This window comes from Protopterus annectens, chromosome 4.part0 (genome assembly GCF_019279795.1).
Source record: "Protopterus annectens isolate FY-2018-M chromosome 4.part0, PAN1.0, whole genome shotgun sequence".
Taxonomy (NCBI): Eukaryota; Metazoa; Chordata; order Ceratodontiformes; family Protopteridae; genus Protopterus; species Protopterus annectens.
This window is the reverse complement of record NC_056733.1, coordinates 935,714,797-935,729,233: the sequence shown is the minus strand read 5'-3', so window position 1 is coordinate 935,729,233 and position 14,437 is coordinate 935,714,797. Positions and strand designations below refer to the sequence as shown.

Genomic DNA, 14,437 nt, shown 5'->3' with positions numbered 1-14,437 from the left:
TCATCTACAAGCAAATACACCACATAGGTTGTGTAGAGATGAGAAGTACAGAGAAGTCCCAGCAATGAGAAAAGGGGGATGGTGGGTGTGTAACCTGGACTGCAACAGTGAATACACTTGAACATCTACATTTATGGTAGGTACACAACTGTACTATGTTCATCGTGTTTCACTGTTGCAGTCATTACACTTGGGTAGAAACCCAAAGCTGAGGTTGGGCGGATGGGTCTAAATTGAATTTGGAGGCGCCATCAGGCCCTGCAAAACTGCAGTGGCAAAGCCTGCTCCGGATTTAGAGTAGAGAGGTAAGTGGTAGTGCTTGGTGAAAGTGTGCACTGAGCTCCAGGTTGCAGCTTCTAATATGTCTTTGGTTGGTACCCCTCTGAGGAAAGCTGCTGAAGTGGCTGCTGCTCTCGTAGAATGAGGCCTGATGCCCTTAGGCACAGATGTGCCATGTTGTGCATAACAGAAGCGGATGCAGTGTCCTACCAATTTGAGATTGTCTGATTTGTAATAGGCTTTCCTTGTGATCCTGCAGCATAGGCTACAAACAGTTGCTCAGTTTTTCTGAAAGCTTTTGTTTTGTCCAAATAGAATTGTAGATGTCTATGTATAGCCAAAGCATGCAGAAGTCTCTCCCCTTTATTCTGGGGATTTGGGTAAAAAGTAGGTAAATGAGTGGTTTGGTTTAAAGCCACATTGGAGACCACTTTTGGCATGAATGTTGGGTTTGTCCTTACAGAAACCCTGTCCTGATGAAAAATGAGGAAAGGTTCCACAGCCATTAATGCCTGTAACTCAGACTCTTCTTGCTGAAGGTATTTGCTATGAGCAGAGCAGTTTTCCATAGGTTCATACTAGGCTATCTGCCCAAGGGCATTTATAAGCCTAGCCCATAGTTATGTGGCTTTCGCCACCCCTTTAGTTTGAATAAAAACTATGCCTATCATTTTGCTGTGCCTCTGTCAAGCAGTGACGCTGAAGTATAGGTTCATAGGTTCATACTAGGCTATCTGCCCAAGGGCATTTATAAGCCTAGCCCTTGGGCAGATAGCCTAGTATGAACCTATGGAAAACTGCTCTGCTCATAGCAAATACCTTCAGCAAGAAGAGTCTGAGTTACAGGCATTAATGGCTGTGGAACCTTTCCTCATTTTTCATCAGGACAGGGTTTCTGTAAGGACAAACCCAACATGATAAGAATTTTAGATCAGCTGTGCTGGCTGGTTCAAAAGGAGGCAGTGCGAGAGGTCTCAAGTTGGTACTGGTGCTCTCCTTGGGGGTCTTATATTTTTTTGCCCCTCTGAGGTATTGTCATAGTAGAGGATGTGAAAAAATAGGAGGTTCCGTATTGTAATGGGCTGAAATGGCAGAGGCATGGATTTTAATAGATGAAAAAGATAAGCCTTTGTCCAGCATCTCAGTTATGTATTGTAAAATCTGAGGTATATTAGGAACAAGTGGTTCGAGCCCTTGAGCCCGTTTCCAAGCACAGAATCTCTTCCATTTTTCTGCATAAGATTTCTTAGTGCTGGGCTTCCTGGCTTCTAAAATGACATCCATAACAGCTTTAGAGAGAGGTGCAGTCTGAGTGGCTACATTATCTGCCATGCTGTCAGGTTTAAGATTCTGAGTTGACTGTGCAGAATCTGATTGTTTTGTTGTGTCAGAAGATGAGGAATTTGAGGCAGAAGTCAAGCTGAGTCTCGAGACAAGTTCTTTAGGATTGGGTACCAGTGCTGATGTGGCCAGTCTGGGGCGATCAGGATCAATTTTGGCCTTAGTCTGCATTTTAGTAGCACTTTGGTAAGGAGGGAAGGCATAGACCGTCAGGCCTTTCCAGCTGAATGATAGAGCATCCACTTTCCATGCTTGAGAGTGATAAGTTCTTGTACAGAATTTCTGTATTTGGTAATTGTGAGGGGAGGCAAAAAGATCCATGTCTGGGCGTCCCCATTTCCTCATCATCATGCTGAACACTTGTGGATTTAGCTTCTTCGTGAGGGTCCATGAGATTTCTGCTTAGTTCGTCTGCCAGTGTATTTTTTATTCTTGGCAGGAATTGTACCTGCAGATGAACTTGATAGGTCAGTGCTGTGTTCCACAAAGTCATGACTTGCCTGCATAGGGGGTAGGAGTGTGTGCCCCCTTGATTATGTATCACATAACTATGGTATTAGTCTTTATTAATAGTTGTCCTGGATGTAGTACGTCCTTGAAAGCTGTCAGGGCATTCTGTACAGCCAGCATCTCTTTTTGAATGATGTGAAGATGCATTTGTTCCTTGGGCCACGTGCCCCGAATACATTTTCCTGCCATACATGCCCCCCAGGCATAATCCGATGCATCCATTGTTATTGTCTGCCTGGCTGTAGGTAAGGTGAAAGGCTGTCCCTTGTTGTGGTGACAGGCCTGGGACCACCATCAAAACTCCTGTTGTAGGCAGGGAATTAAAGTAATATTTGTCTCCAGGCTGTGACAATGCTGAGTCCAAACACTTTTTAGATACCACTGTAGTTTCCTCATATGCAGTTTTGCATATGGAATTAGTAGAATGCAGGATGCCATGAAGCCCAGGGCCTGCAGAATTTTTCTTGCAGGGAGCTGGGTTTTTGCTGCCATCATTTGAAAGTAATGAGTCAGTTGCCTTTGTCTGGCGTGAGATAAGCCATCTGGGCAGTTGTATTTAAGCTTGCACCCAGGAATATTATCTCTTGAGAGGGCACTAGTTTTGATTTATTTTCGTTTACTGTGTACCCTAGGCAAATTAGTAATCTTTTTACAAACGCCAGATGCTTTAGAAGAATGTCCTTGCTCTCTGCTTGAATAAGGCAGTCGTCCAAGTAGGGATATATTTGAATTCCTTTTTGTCTGCAAAATGCAATTACTGGTGCCAGGCATTTTGTGAAGACCCTGGGCGCAGTAGATAAGCCAAAGGGCAGTGCAGAGAACTGGTACTGCATTGAGCCTGCTATGAATCTGAGGTATCTTCTCTGCAAGATTGTCCGACTGGGACAGGCAGGTATGTCTCCTTGAGGTCCAAAGTAACTAGCCAAGCCTTCTTGCTCAGCATGGGCAGAAGTTGTTGTAGTGTTAACATTTTGAATTTTGGAACATCCAGGAAAGTATTTAGGATTGACAGGTCCAGTATTGGTCTCCAGGCTTTGTCCTTTCTGGGTACTAAGAAAAGTCTCGAGTAAAATCCTTGTCTCTGTTCTTGCTGTGGAACTTTTTGAATAGCTCCCATATCCATAAGAGCAGCAATCTGCTTTTGTGCCTCTGCCCATTGGTTTTGTGGCTGGTCTGGCATACCTTTTGCTTTTGAAGCGTGTGGAAGTGGACCCTGTAACCCTGAGAAACAAGATTCAGCACCCACTGGTCCTGGGTTATCATGTGCCAATTTTTTTGAGAAAAGTGCTAGCTTTCCCCCTAGGGGTGCTGTCAAAAGGTAAGTGCTTGGCATTTGTAGAGGGAAGTCATTGGGACTGTTTCCTATAAGGTTGTAATTTATCTTCCCCTCCTTTGGGGGCTGAAGCACCCCATTGTTTAGGTCTGTAGGAGCCTTGGGACTGAGATCTGCCTCTTGGGTGTCTGTATCTGCCTCTTTGTGGCCTGTCCGACACTGGAAAGGACCAATTTTTTTGAAGGCCAGTTTCTGCTAAATCTAGGTGGTTGAACCTGTAAGAAACTTTCACTGTCTGCACTGATTTTGCTTTATCCTCCATTTTCTTTAACACCTCTTCTGCCTTAACGCCAAACAAAGTATCATGCTGTAGTGGAGCATCCAATAATTTTACTTTAACATGATCAGGTAAACTTTGTTCTTTCAACCAAGCATGCCTTCAAATAACAGAGCCTGTAACTGCGACTCTACAAGAAGCCTCTAATGAATCAAAACTGCATTGCAGAGTATGCTTTCCCATTTGTTCAACTGCATTCAATAAAATCCTGCATTTCCTTACTGTCAGGACTTTCTGAATTTGAAACCATTTTCTGTTTTAACAATGACATGAGGTACTGTTGATATTTAAGCATGTGAAACTGGCAGTTTAAAGCCCTTACAGCTGAAGTAGCAGAAGTGTAAACTCCCCCCACCATCTGTCCAGTGCTCTGGAATCCCTATCTGAGGGGACAGGATTTTTAGCCGTGGAAGCCTTAACCCCTTTAGGACCCTGAGAAATTGTTTCTGGGTCTGCGGCGGGGTTTTCGTAAAGAAATTTATGAGAGTCAGGGACCCTGTAGTACCTGTCTGGCATGACTGGTGCAAGGGGTAAAGAATCACGGCACAGACTAGATTCAGAAAAAACATCATTCACAATATCAAGCACAGAGGGGATAGCCAGGGGCCTGTGCTGAGGCAATAAAAGAAAGTCTGAGCCTTTTCTTAGATTCTGAATAATCCTGGCTCTCCCAATGGAAATGCTCCCTCATGGTGTGCAGGGTTTACGTAAAAGAATAATCCTCAGGTGGGGAGGCTGAAGGTATAGACTCTTCTGCATCAGAGTCCTCATAGGGTAGGAGAGAATATCCCTGATCAGAAGAGGAATCAGAGGAAATGGAAACCTGGTCAGAGGAATCAATCAGTGTCTTGCCTAGGCCTTTTGTCAGGAGGGGGATGGGAACCCCTGATTAAAATAATTAGGTCTTTGGCCATTTTAAGCATCTGTTTCTTTGGCATGGCTGACTGTTCAGGAGAATGCTGTACTTGTTTCCTTGGGCCATTTTAAGCATCTGTTTCTTTGGCATGGATGACTGTTCAGGAGAATGCTGTACTTGTTTCCTTGGGCCATTTTAAGCATCTGTTTATTTGGCATGGCTGACTGTTCTGGAGAATGCTGTACTTGTTTCCTTGGGCCATTTTAAGCATCTGTTTCTTTGGCATGGCTGACTGATCTGGAGAATGCTGTACTTGTTTCCTTGGGCCATTTTAAACATCTGTTTCTTTGGCATGGATGACTGTTCTGGAGAATGCTGTACTCGTTTCCTTGGGCCATTTTAAGCATCTGTTTCTTTGGCATGGATGACTGTTCTGGAGAATGCTGTACTCGTTTCCTTGGGCCATTTTAAGCATCTGTTTCTTTGGCATGGATGACTGTTCTGGAGAATGCTGTACTTGTTTCCTTGGGCCATTTTAAGCATCTGTTTCTTTGGCATGGATGACTGATCTGGAGAATGCTGCACTTGTTTCCTTGGGCCATTTTAAGCATCTGTTTCTTTGGCATGGATGCCTGTTCTGGAGAATGCTGTACTTGTTTCCTTGGGCCATTTTAAGCATCTGTTTCTTTGGCATGGATGCCTGTTCTGGAGAATGCTGTACTTGTTTCCTTGGGCCATTTTAAGCATCTGTTTCTTTGGCATGGATGACTGTTCTGGAGAATGCTGTACTTGTTTCCTTGGGCCATTTTAAGCATCTGTTTCTTTGGCATGGATGACTGTTCTGGAGAATGCTGTACTTGTTTCCTTGGGCCATTTTAAGCATCTGTTTCTTTGGCATGGATGACTGTTCTGGAGAATGCTGTACTTGTTTCCTTGGGACATTTTAAGCATCTGTTTCTTTGGCATGGATGCCTGTTCAGTAGAATGCTGTACTTGTTTCCTTGGGCCATTTTAAGCATCTGTTTCTTTGGCATGGATGACTGTTCTGGAGAATGCTGTACTTGTTTCCTTGTCTTTAATGGTGTTTTTGACTTTGCCTTTGCTGCTGTAGTGGGCTTAATTGTAAGCTGTGAAGGTCTGAAAACACCCTCAGAAGCCGATGCCTGCTCAGCGGCTCCGGACCCATCTGAGGGAATAGTTTACGTAGGCCCAATACCTCGAGTTTCCACAGGCCTCGGTGTCTCCACGTGGCTGTTAGTTACGGCCTGCGGCTCTGAGGTAGCGGGTGTCAGGGGCTGCGGAAGCGCCTCACTGAGAACTGGCGAATGGCCTAGAAGAGGCTTTGTAGTCGGTTTTGGACCTCGGATGCCTGTCTTTGCGTTTTTTATATATTCCGATCGTCGGTTGTTCCGACGGCATTATGTAATTAAACCTTCGGCCAAAATAATGTAAAGCAAAATCAAACCGAAGTTTAATAGTGCGTTTATTGAATCTAGCACAAAACCGACAACTGGTAATGTCGTGGTCAGGGCCTAGCCACAGAATACAGTAAGAGTGAAAGTCCTTATGAGGTATTTGCTTCCCACAAGAAATACAATTATTAACTTTTACTGACATCGGTCTGGAGCAAGAAAAAGTTTCCCCAATGGGGTACTTGGCTTTAATGAAGACTTCGGTTCTGAAACTCAATTTTGAAAATCTCAGGAGTTGGCCGACCGGCACTTGCGAACTGCTTTTGCTTCGGGCACCATGCGGCAAGAAAGACTGGAGAAAATGGCGCTGGTTGCATTTTTTATACCCCTGGTGCACTGACGTCAAGGAAGAGGCGACAGCAACTGACGCCAGACCAAGACTTTGGAACTCGGGCCAACTGCGGGTCGCCTGCCAGCAGGATAACCCAAGTGTAATGACTGCAACAGTGAAACACGAACATCCAGGACTACAGGATGAAGCTTACAACGTTAACAATCTGAACTAAATAGTCAGATTACCCCACAAGCAACATTCTGTCAAAAAGTCAAGAAGTTCATCACAGCACTTAAATAGTAGTTCACTGGGTCCACATGGGTGCAACACAAAAGGTAGAGTCTCAGTTTTTGTCACAACCATCAAATAGACTGAAGTTTAGCTCTTCAGCTATATATGCCAGTACATAATGACTGACCAAGGGTAACCCCGGTTATCGGATTCTGCATGATGCAAGGAAATGAGACGTGGCACAGCCTCTTACATCATTTACACCTACAAGGAAAACGCAAGGTGTGGGGATCCACACATGGTAACTTCTAAAAGGCAAGCATTGCATAACAAACCAGGAACACACATGCGTCTTATCGAGACGTGGCACAGCCGCTTACATCATTTACACCTACAAGGAAAATGCAAGGTGTGGAGATCCACGCATGGTAACTTCTAAAAGGCAAGCATTGCGTAACAAACCAGGAACACACATGCGTCTTGTCGAGACGTGGCACAGCCGCTTACATCATTTACACCTACAAGGAAAACGCAAGGTGTGGGGATCCACACATGGTAACTTCTAAAAGGAAGCACTGCGTAACAAACCAGGAACACACAAGTTTTGTCCAACATGCTGTCACTAACGGAGGATGATAATGGTACATTAATTGTTAAAACAGTAAACATTAAATGGCAACAGTTCACAACATTCTGTTAAGAGCTACACAACTACTACCTAGCCAACAAGAGCTTCACTTATGGAATATCTGGTAAAAATAGCATTTAAAGTGAAAAAGCCACCATTAGGATATGAATTACACAATTTCCTATAATTAAAAAAAGGAAAAATGTTACCTACCTACAGTAAGTTTGGAAAATTCACCTGGGAAGTTCTTCTCTAGCCACAGTCTACATTTATTTACATCAGGCATATATTCACAATACTATGGAGATGAAAAAACAAAACACAAAAACATTTTACTATACTATACTTCTTAGTAAGGTTTTCTTTTCATAACACAAACTGGTTTTGCCAAGGCAGCTTTTATTTCTGTGCAGTTCTGGATACACCAAAACTCTCAACCTCTTAGAGCAAGATTTCTGACAAAGTAAAATGGAGGCACAAAGACCTAAAATTATGTACAGATTTTAAATGTTGTTCTTACAACCTTAAAGTTAATGAAATATCGGGTTGTGTTAATATGAATTTTTATAATGGATATAAAGCTAGAAACTCAAATGAGTGCATATACATAAACCGCAATCAATGATTTGCCAGTAAACCACTAATTTTTTGAGGAACAGACCAACAATATGAGGTAAAAATATAGATATTCAATGAAAATGTGGAATTCTGTATACAAAGGTGCAATTTAAAATCAAAGTTTGACTGATACAAAGGTGCGGCTTGTACAGACCTACAATGGCACATTTTCAGTTTATACAGTGGATTGACCACTGTGCTTCACTACAAGCCAACTACCCAGCTCTCGTTTATTTATTTCACCATCTTAGGCACAGCTCTTTATCCAAGTAACCTCTATATAACAGCTGCTCCTTTTTAATTCATGATTTACCTCTAGTCCTTGCTTATCCTTTATTTTATTTGTGTGTCGACCTGTGTGCCCCTCACCTAGGTATGTCAGCTTGTGCAGGGGCCATTTCCAAGCCAACCAAGGCCAAAAGCATATGTAAATCACACAATAATCCTTACCTGCACATTATAACATTCTCCACGAGAAAGTATTTACAGATTGCATAGAAACAAGAATGAAACATGCAATATTATTCACATCAATACGTTACAGAATTCAACTCTGCAAAAAAACTTCGATGGAATGTTGTAAAAGAATCAACAAACTAAGTCGGAATGAGTATGGAAGTGTTGCTCACCTAAAATAGTCCAAGAACACCCAAGAGGTATACTTAACCTAAACCAGTAGACGCGTACAGAATAATTTTCTGCAATAGCTTGTAACGCAACCTGGTAAATGCAGCTGCAGGAGTAACTAAAACCAAAGGAATGTCTTGTAATAAAACATGAACGGGAGGGCGTCTTCCTTTACCCACCCCCCATCCAAATGTTTTTTTCTGTTAGGTTCATTTCCTTTCTCTGCCTACAAGACAGGTCCACAGCTTTTGCTGCAGTCATCCATTATATCTCAGCATTTACCTTTGTACCTGAAGACAAAGGTTACTCCAAGCACTGCAGGCCTCAAAACAAGCACCTAGTCCAAATGTAGGAGAACCACAGAACTTTAGACCCTGCAGTGTTTATAACTTCTAAAGGGTGAACAGTTTCTCCACATCCCCAAATATAAGTCAGTTGACACATTCCGCATTCCTGTTTAACATGAGCTCCAGAGCTCTAAACGAATTATCCTGCTCTTCATAATGTTACTACAGAAATCAAGGCTTTTCTTGCACATGTGGAGATATCTCCATGGACACCCTCATGGATCCAGTGATAAATCCCCTAAGGTTACATTGCATTTAAAGATAGCCACCCCCTTGTCACTTTCTACAGTAAGTATTCCTCTTAAAATGCACTGAATTCAAAATACGAAAAACAAGTAATCTCCGTGGTATCCCCAAAGTCTCAAAACAACCCACTAAAGTGTATTGGGTCCAAAAACAAGAGTGTAAGAAACTTCTCTGTGTGGAAGATTTTCAGTCAATATATATTTCTAGTTAATCACTGTATATTAATCAGATCAGACAATAGTAGTAGAAGTAGCGAACTTAAACTAGTCTTAAGTCAAAACAAAACCAAAACAAAAAAATAATAGAAAATATATAATTGTACAGCATTACTAAGTATTCGAAAGTAATCCAAGCAAGGCAGGCAGTCTGTTTCCAGTCGAAAATCCTTTATTAAAGTACACAGACAAGCGATCCAAGTAAAACAAAAATAAAGTAATAATTTATTTTTATTTTACTCTATTTTTGTTTTACTTGGATCGCTTGTCTGTGTACTTAATAAAGGATTTGACTGGAAACAGACTGCCTGCCTTACTTGGATTACTTTCGAATACTTAGTAATGCTGTACAATTATATATTTTCTATTATGTTTTGTTTTGACTTGAGATGAGATTAAGTTCACTACTTCTACTACTATTGTCTGATCCGATTAATACACATTGATTAACTAGAAATATATGGACTGAAAATCTTCCACACAGAGAAGTTTCTTACACTGAATTCAAACTACGACATACATACACACACAAGTACATATACACACAATTGTAAAAACCACATTTGCACGGTTTTGCACGTCTGGAAAGTGCCGGTTAGCTAGGGCTAAATTATTTCCGGCTCCACAAAGTCTCTTCAGTTTTTCCCTTGAAAGTAGTCTAACTCTCAACCTAAGCACTTAAAAAGCATCCTACAGTCCAGTACTTGCTCAGACCTAATAGTAAGCGCTAATATACCAAGACACTTGATTGCCCAGCAGGGCAAGGCTCATTATTCACCCCTCATGAGCCAAGCGACTAAGCAGCTCACCCTACTATTCAGGCATGACGAAAGAACAATTTCAGGTATACTCTCCAGTCCAGCTGGAGAACCTGGGTATCCTGAGGCAATGTTACAACTGCCTCATGTACATAGACAACCCTCTCTTCATACCACAAAACATTAACATATGTGAGAGATGCAATTATATAGCTAAATTGGAGGCTAAGCTCTCTCCGCCCAAGACTGGAACAGGCAGTCATGAGAAGAAGGTTAACACTTGCACCACACTTCCAGCCTCACACAGACATACTAAACCAGCACTGGCAAAAAAATACACAAATACAGGAAATCATACTCGGAGGCTCTAAAACAAAACCTGCAAAAGCATCAGAGACCTCCAAAGCAAACACCCAAAAAACCTGCACCTCCAGTCACAAACCAAACCAGACAACACAAAACACAAAATCAGTGTGCCGCACAATCATAGCCCTTAAGGCAAAATAACATACTTAACACACTAGTAATAGGCGACTGTACAGTCAGGCACACTGACGTCCCACTCACTAGGCTGGACAAGTAGGTTACTGTTAGCTACCTGTCAGGAGCCAGAATCCACCACATAACACAATCACTCAGGTCACTCCAGAACAAGTACAAATATGACTCTGTCATTGTTCATGTTGGTGTGAATGACCCGAGACTTACTTCCCTGGACTACATGAGAGACATGGAAGAGTTCTCTGATCATGTAGCCCAGGCGGGTATGACCCTGAGTAGCATCCTGCCCTCACCAAGAATGATACCGCAGTATAAAGAAAAAAATTATCAATTTCAACAATTGTCTAAGCTTCTGGTGTCATTCAAAGGGGATCCAGTGTCTGTCAGCCTGGGACGACATGCTCGACAAGCCTTGTTGCTTCGCAAGAGACTGCTTGCACCTGTCACCCCTAGGCTTTCAAATACTGGCCAAGGTTCTTGCTGCCCCCATTGTGCCTTTTTTAGGCAAGGCTCAAAAGTCAAACCCACCTCGTAAAAGTGCAGTTGTGTACCTACCATAAATGTAGATGTTAGAGTGTATTCACTGTTGCAGTCATTACTCTTGGGTTATCCTGCTGGCAGGCTACCCGCAGTCGGCCTGAATTCCAAAGTCTAGGTCCGGCGTCGGTTGCGGTCACCTCTTCCCTGACGTCAGTGCGCCAGGGTTATAAAAGATGCAGCCGACGCCATTTTCTTGCCCCAGATGTCAGGTGCCCCCAAAAAGGAAGGCTAAAAATTATGCATGCAGTAAAATAAACATTTCCTTCATCTACAAGCAAATACACCACATAGGTTGTATAAGGATAGAGAAGTATAGATAAGTCCCAGCCAAGAAAAGGGGGATGGTGGGTGGGAAACCTGGACTACAACAGTGAATACACTCTAACATCTACATTTATGGTAGGTACACAACTGTACTATGTTCATCGTGTTTCACTGTTGCAGTCATTACTCTTGGGTTGAATCCAAAAGCCGAGGTTGGGTGGCTGGGCCTAAATAGGATTAGGAGAGGCTATAAGGCCCTGCAGAACTACAGTGGCAAAGCCTGCTCTGGATTTAGAATAGAGAGGTAAATAGTAGTGCTTGGTAAAGTGTGCACTGAACTCCAAGTTGCAGCCTCTAAACAGTCATTGGTTGGTACTCCTCTGAGAAAGGCTGCTGCCCTGGTTGAATGTGGCCTAATGCCCTTAGGCACTGATTTGCCATGTTGTGAGTAGCAGAAACGAATCCAGTGGCCTATCCATTTAGAAATAGTCTGCTTTGAGATAGCCTTTCCTTGAGATCCTGCAGCATATGCCAGTAAGAGTTGCCAGTCTTTCTGAAAGCTTTAGTTCTGTCCAAGTAGAAGCGTAGTTGTCTGTGCATATCGAAATAATGCAGGAGTCTCTCACCCTTATTCTGTGGGTTTGGATAAAAAGTAGGAAAATGAATAGTTTGGTTAAGGGCCACACTGGATACTACTTTAGGCATAAATGTTGGGTTCGTCCTTAGAGGAACCCTGTCTGGATGGAAAATGATGAAGGGTTCCACAGCCATGAGTGCCTGCAACTCTGAGACTCGTCTTGCAGAGGTTATTGCTAGGAGCAGAACTGTTTTCCAAGATAAGAACTTTATATCAGCTGTATTTGCTGGCTCAAAAGGCGGCAGTGTGACTTTTTCCAAGACATTATTGAGGTCCCATGCAGGCATTGGGGCTCTCCTTGGAGGTATTATGTTTTTGGTCCCTCTGAGGTACTGCCTTAGCAATGGATGAGAGAAAATTGGTGGTTCCGTATTGTAATGAGCTGAAATGGCAGAGGCATGAATTTTAATTGATGAAAAAGGATAGGCCTTTGTCCAGCATCTCAGTAAAGTATTGTAAAATCTGAGGAATATTAGGGACAAACGTGTCAATTCCTTGTGCCTGGTTCTAAGCACAGAATCTTTTCCATTTGTCTGAGTAAGATTTTCTGGTACTGGGCCTCCTGGCCTCCAAAATAACATCCATCACTGCTTTAGAGAGAAGTGTGTTTAGAATGGCTACATTATCCGCCATGCTGCCAGATTTAGGGTCCTGAGTTGGCTGTGCAGAATCTTATTGTTTCACTGGGTCAGTAAGTGAGGAATTAGAGGCAATGTCCAGGCTGGGCCTTGAGACTAGCTTTTTAGGATTGGGTACCAGTGCTGGCGTGGCCACTCTGGGGGCAATCAATCATTTTTGGCTTCTCTTGCCCGACTTTTAGGAGTACCTTGGAGTTACTTGGGGAGGAGAGGCAGAGGAGGAAAGGCATATACTGTTAGGCTTTTCCAGCTGAATGATATCACAAGCAAGCATGGAATGTGGATGCGCTAAGTCCTTGTGCAGAATTTCTGTAGTTGGTAGTTGTGAGAGGAGGCAAATATATCTGTGTCTGGGCATCCCCATTCTTTTATCATCGTGCTGAAGACTTGTGGATCCAGTTTCCACTCGTGAGGATCCGTGAGGTTTCTGCTTAGTTGGTCTGCCAGAGGGTTTTTCCTTCCTGGCAGGAATTGTGCTTGCAGGTGTACTTGATAAGTCAATGCTGTGTCCCAAAAAGTCACGGCTTGTCTGCAGAGTGGGTAGGAATGTGTGCCTCCCTGTTTATGTACCACATGACTGTAGTATTGTCCATCCTTATCAGTAGTTGTCCTGGATGAAGTAGGTCCTTGAAAGTTGTCAGGGCGTTCTGAACAGCTAGCATCTCTTTTTGATTGATATGTAGATGTGTGTGGCTTGTGGGCCATGTGCCCTGAGTACATTTTCCTGCCATGTGGGCCCCCCAGGCATAATCTGATGCATCTGTTATTCACTGCCTGGCTGTGGGTAAAGTGAATGGCTGTCCCTTGTTGAGGTGACAGGCCTGTGCCCACCATCGAAACTCCTGTTGCAGGCAAGGAATTAAGGTAATTAATGTTTCCAGGCTTTGGCAATGTTGAGTCCAAACACTTTTTAGGTACCACTGAAGTTTCCTCATATGCAGTCTGGCATATGGAATTAGCAGAATGCAGGATGCCATGAAGCCCAAAACCTGCAGATTTTTTCTTGCAAATAACTGGGTCTTTGTTGCCAACATTTTGAAGTAAGAAGTCAGTTGCCTTTGTTTGTCTGGCGTGAGATAAGTCATCTGGGCAGTTGCATTTAAGCTTGCACCCAGGAATATTCTCTCTTGAGAGGTTACTAGTTTTGGATTTTTCGTTTACTGTGTACCCTAGGCAAATTAATAATCATTTTACAAATGCCAGAAGCTTTGGTAGAAAGTCCTTGTTCTCTGCTTGTATAAGGCAGTCGTCTAAGTAAGGATATATTTGAATTCTTCTTTGTCTGAAAAATGCAATTACTGGTGCCAGGCATTTTGTGAAGACCCTGGGCGCAGTAGATAAGCCAAAGGGTAGTGCAGAGAATTGGTAGTGCATTGAGCCAGCTATGAATCTGAGGTATCTTCTGCAAGATTGTCTGACTGGGATATGCAGGTATGCCTATTATAGGTCCAAAGTTACAAGCCAAGCTTTCTCGCCCAGCATGGGCAGAAGCTGCTGCAGTCTAAACATTTTGAATTTTGGGACATCCAGAAATATGTTTAGAATAGACAGGTCCAGTACTGGTCTCCAGGCTTTGTCCTTTCTGGGTACCAAGAAAAGTCTTGAGTAAAATCCTTGTCCCTGCTCTTGCTGTGGTACTTGCTGAATGGCCCTCATGTCCATGAGGGACTAAACTTGTTTTTGTGCCTCTGCCCATTGATTGTGTGGCAGGTCTGGCATACCTTTTGCCCTTGGCAGGGTGTGAAAGTGGAACCTGTAGCCCTGGGACACTATATTCAAGACCCATTTGTCCTGGGTGATCATGTGCCAATTTTGAGAAAAAAGTTCTAGTTTTCCCCCTAAGGT

At 43.0% G+C, this 14,437-nt stretch overlaps 2 protein-coding genes across 3 annotated transcripts in view; both read right to left on the bottom strand.

Annotated features, from left to right (window-relative positions):
* Positions 1-14,437, bottom strand: part of CCDC62 (coiled-coil domain containing 62) — a 1,334,937-nt gene that overhangs the window by 958,989 nt on the left and 361,511 nt on the right. The gene's annotated exons all lie outside the window — the stretch shown is intronic.
* DENR (density regulated re-initiation and release factor) overlaps positions 1-14,437 on the bottom strand; it is a 486,191-nt gene that overhangs the window by 288,544 nt on the left and 183,210 nt on the right. For both annotated transcript variants that reach the window (XM_044068910.1, XM_044068911.1), the window contains exon 4: positions 7,415-7,499. In XM_044068910.1, the coding sequence (XP_043924845.1) occupies positions 7,415-7,499 (85 nt within the window). The remainder of the gene's footprint in view (positions 1-7,414; positions 7,500-14,437) is intronic.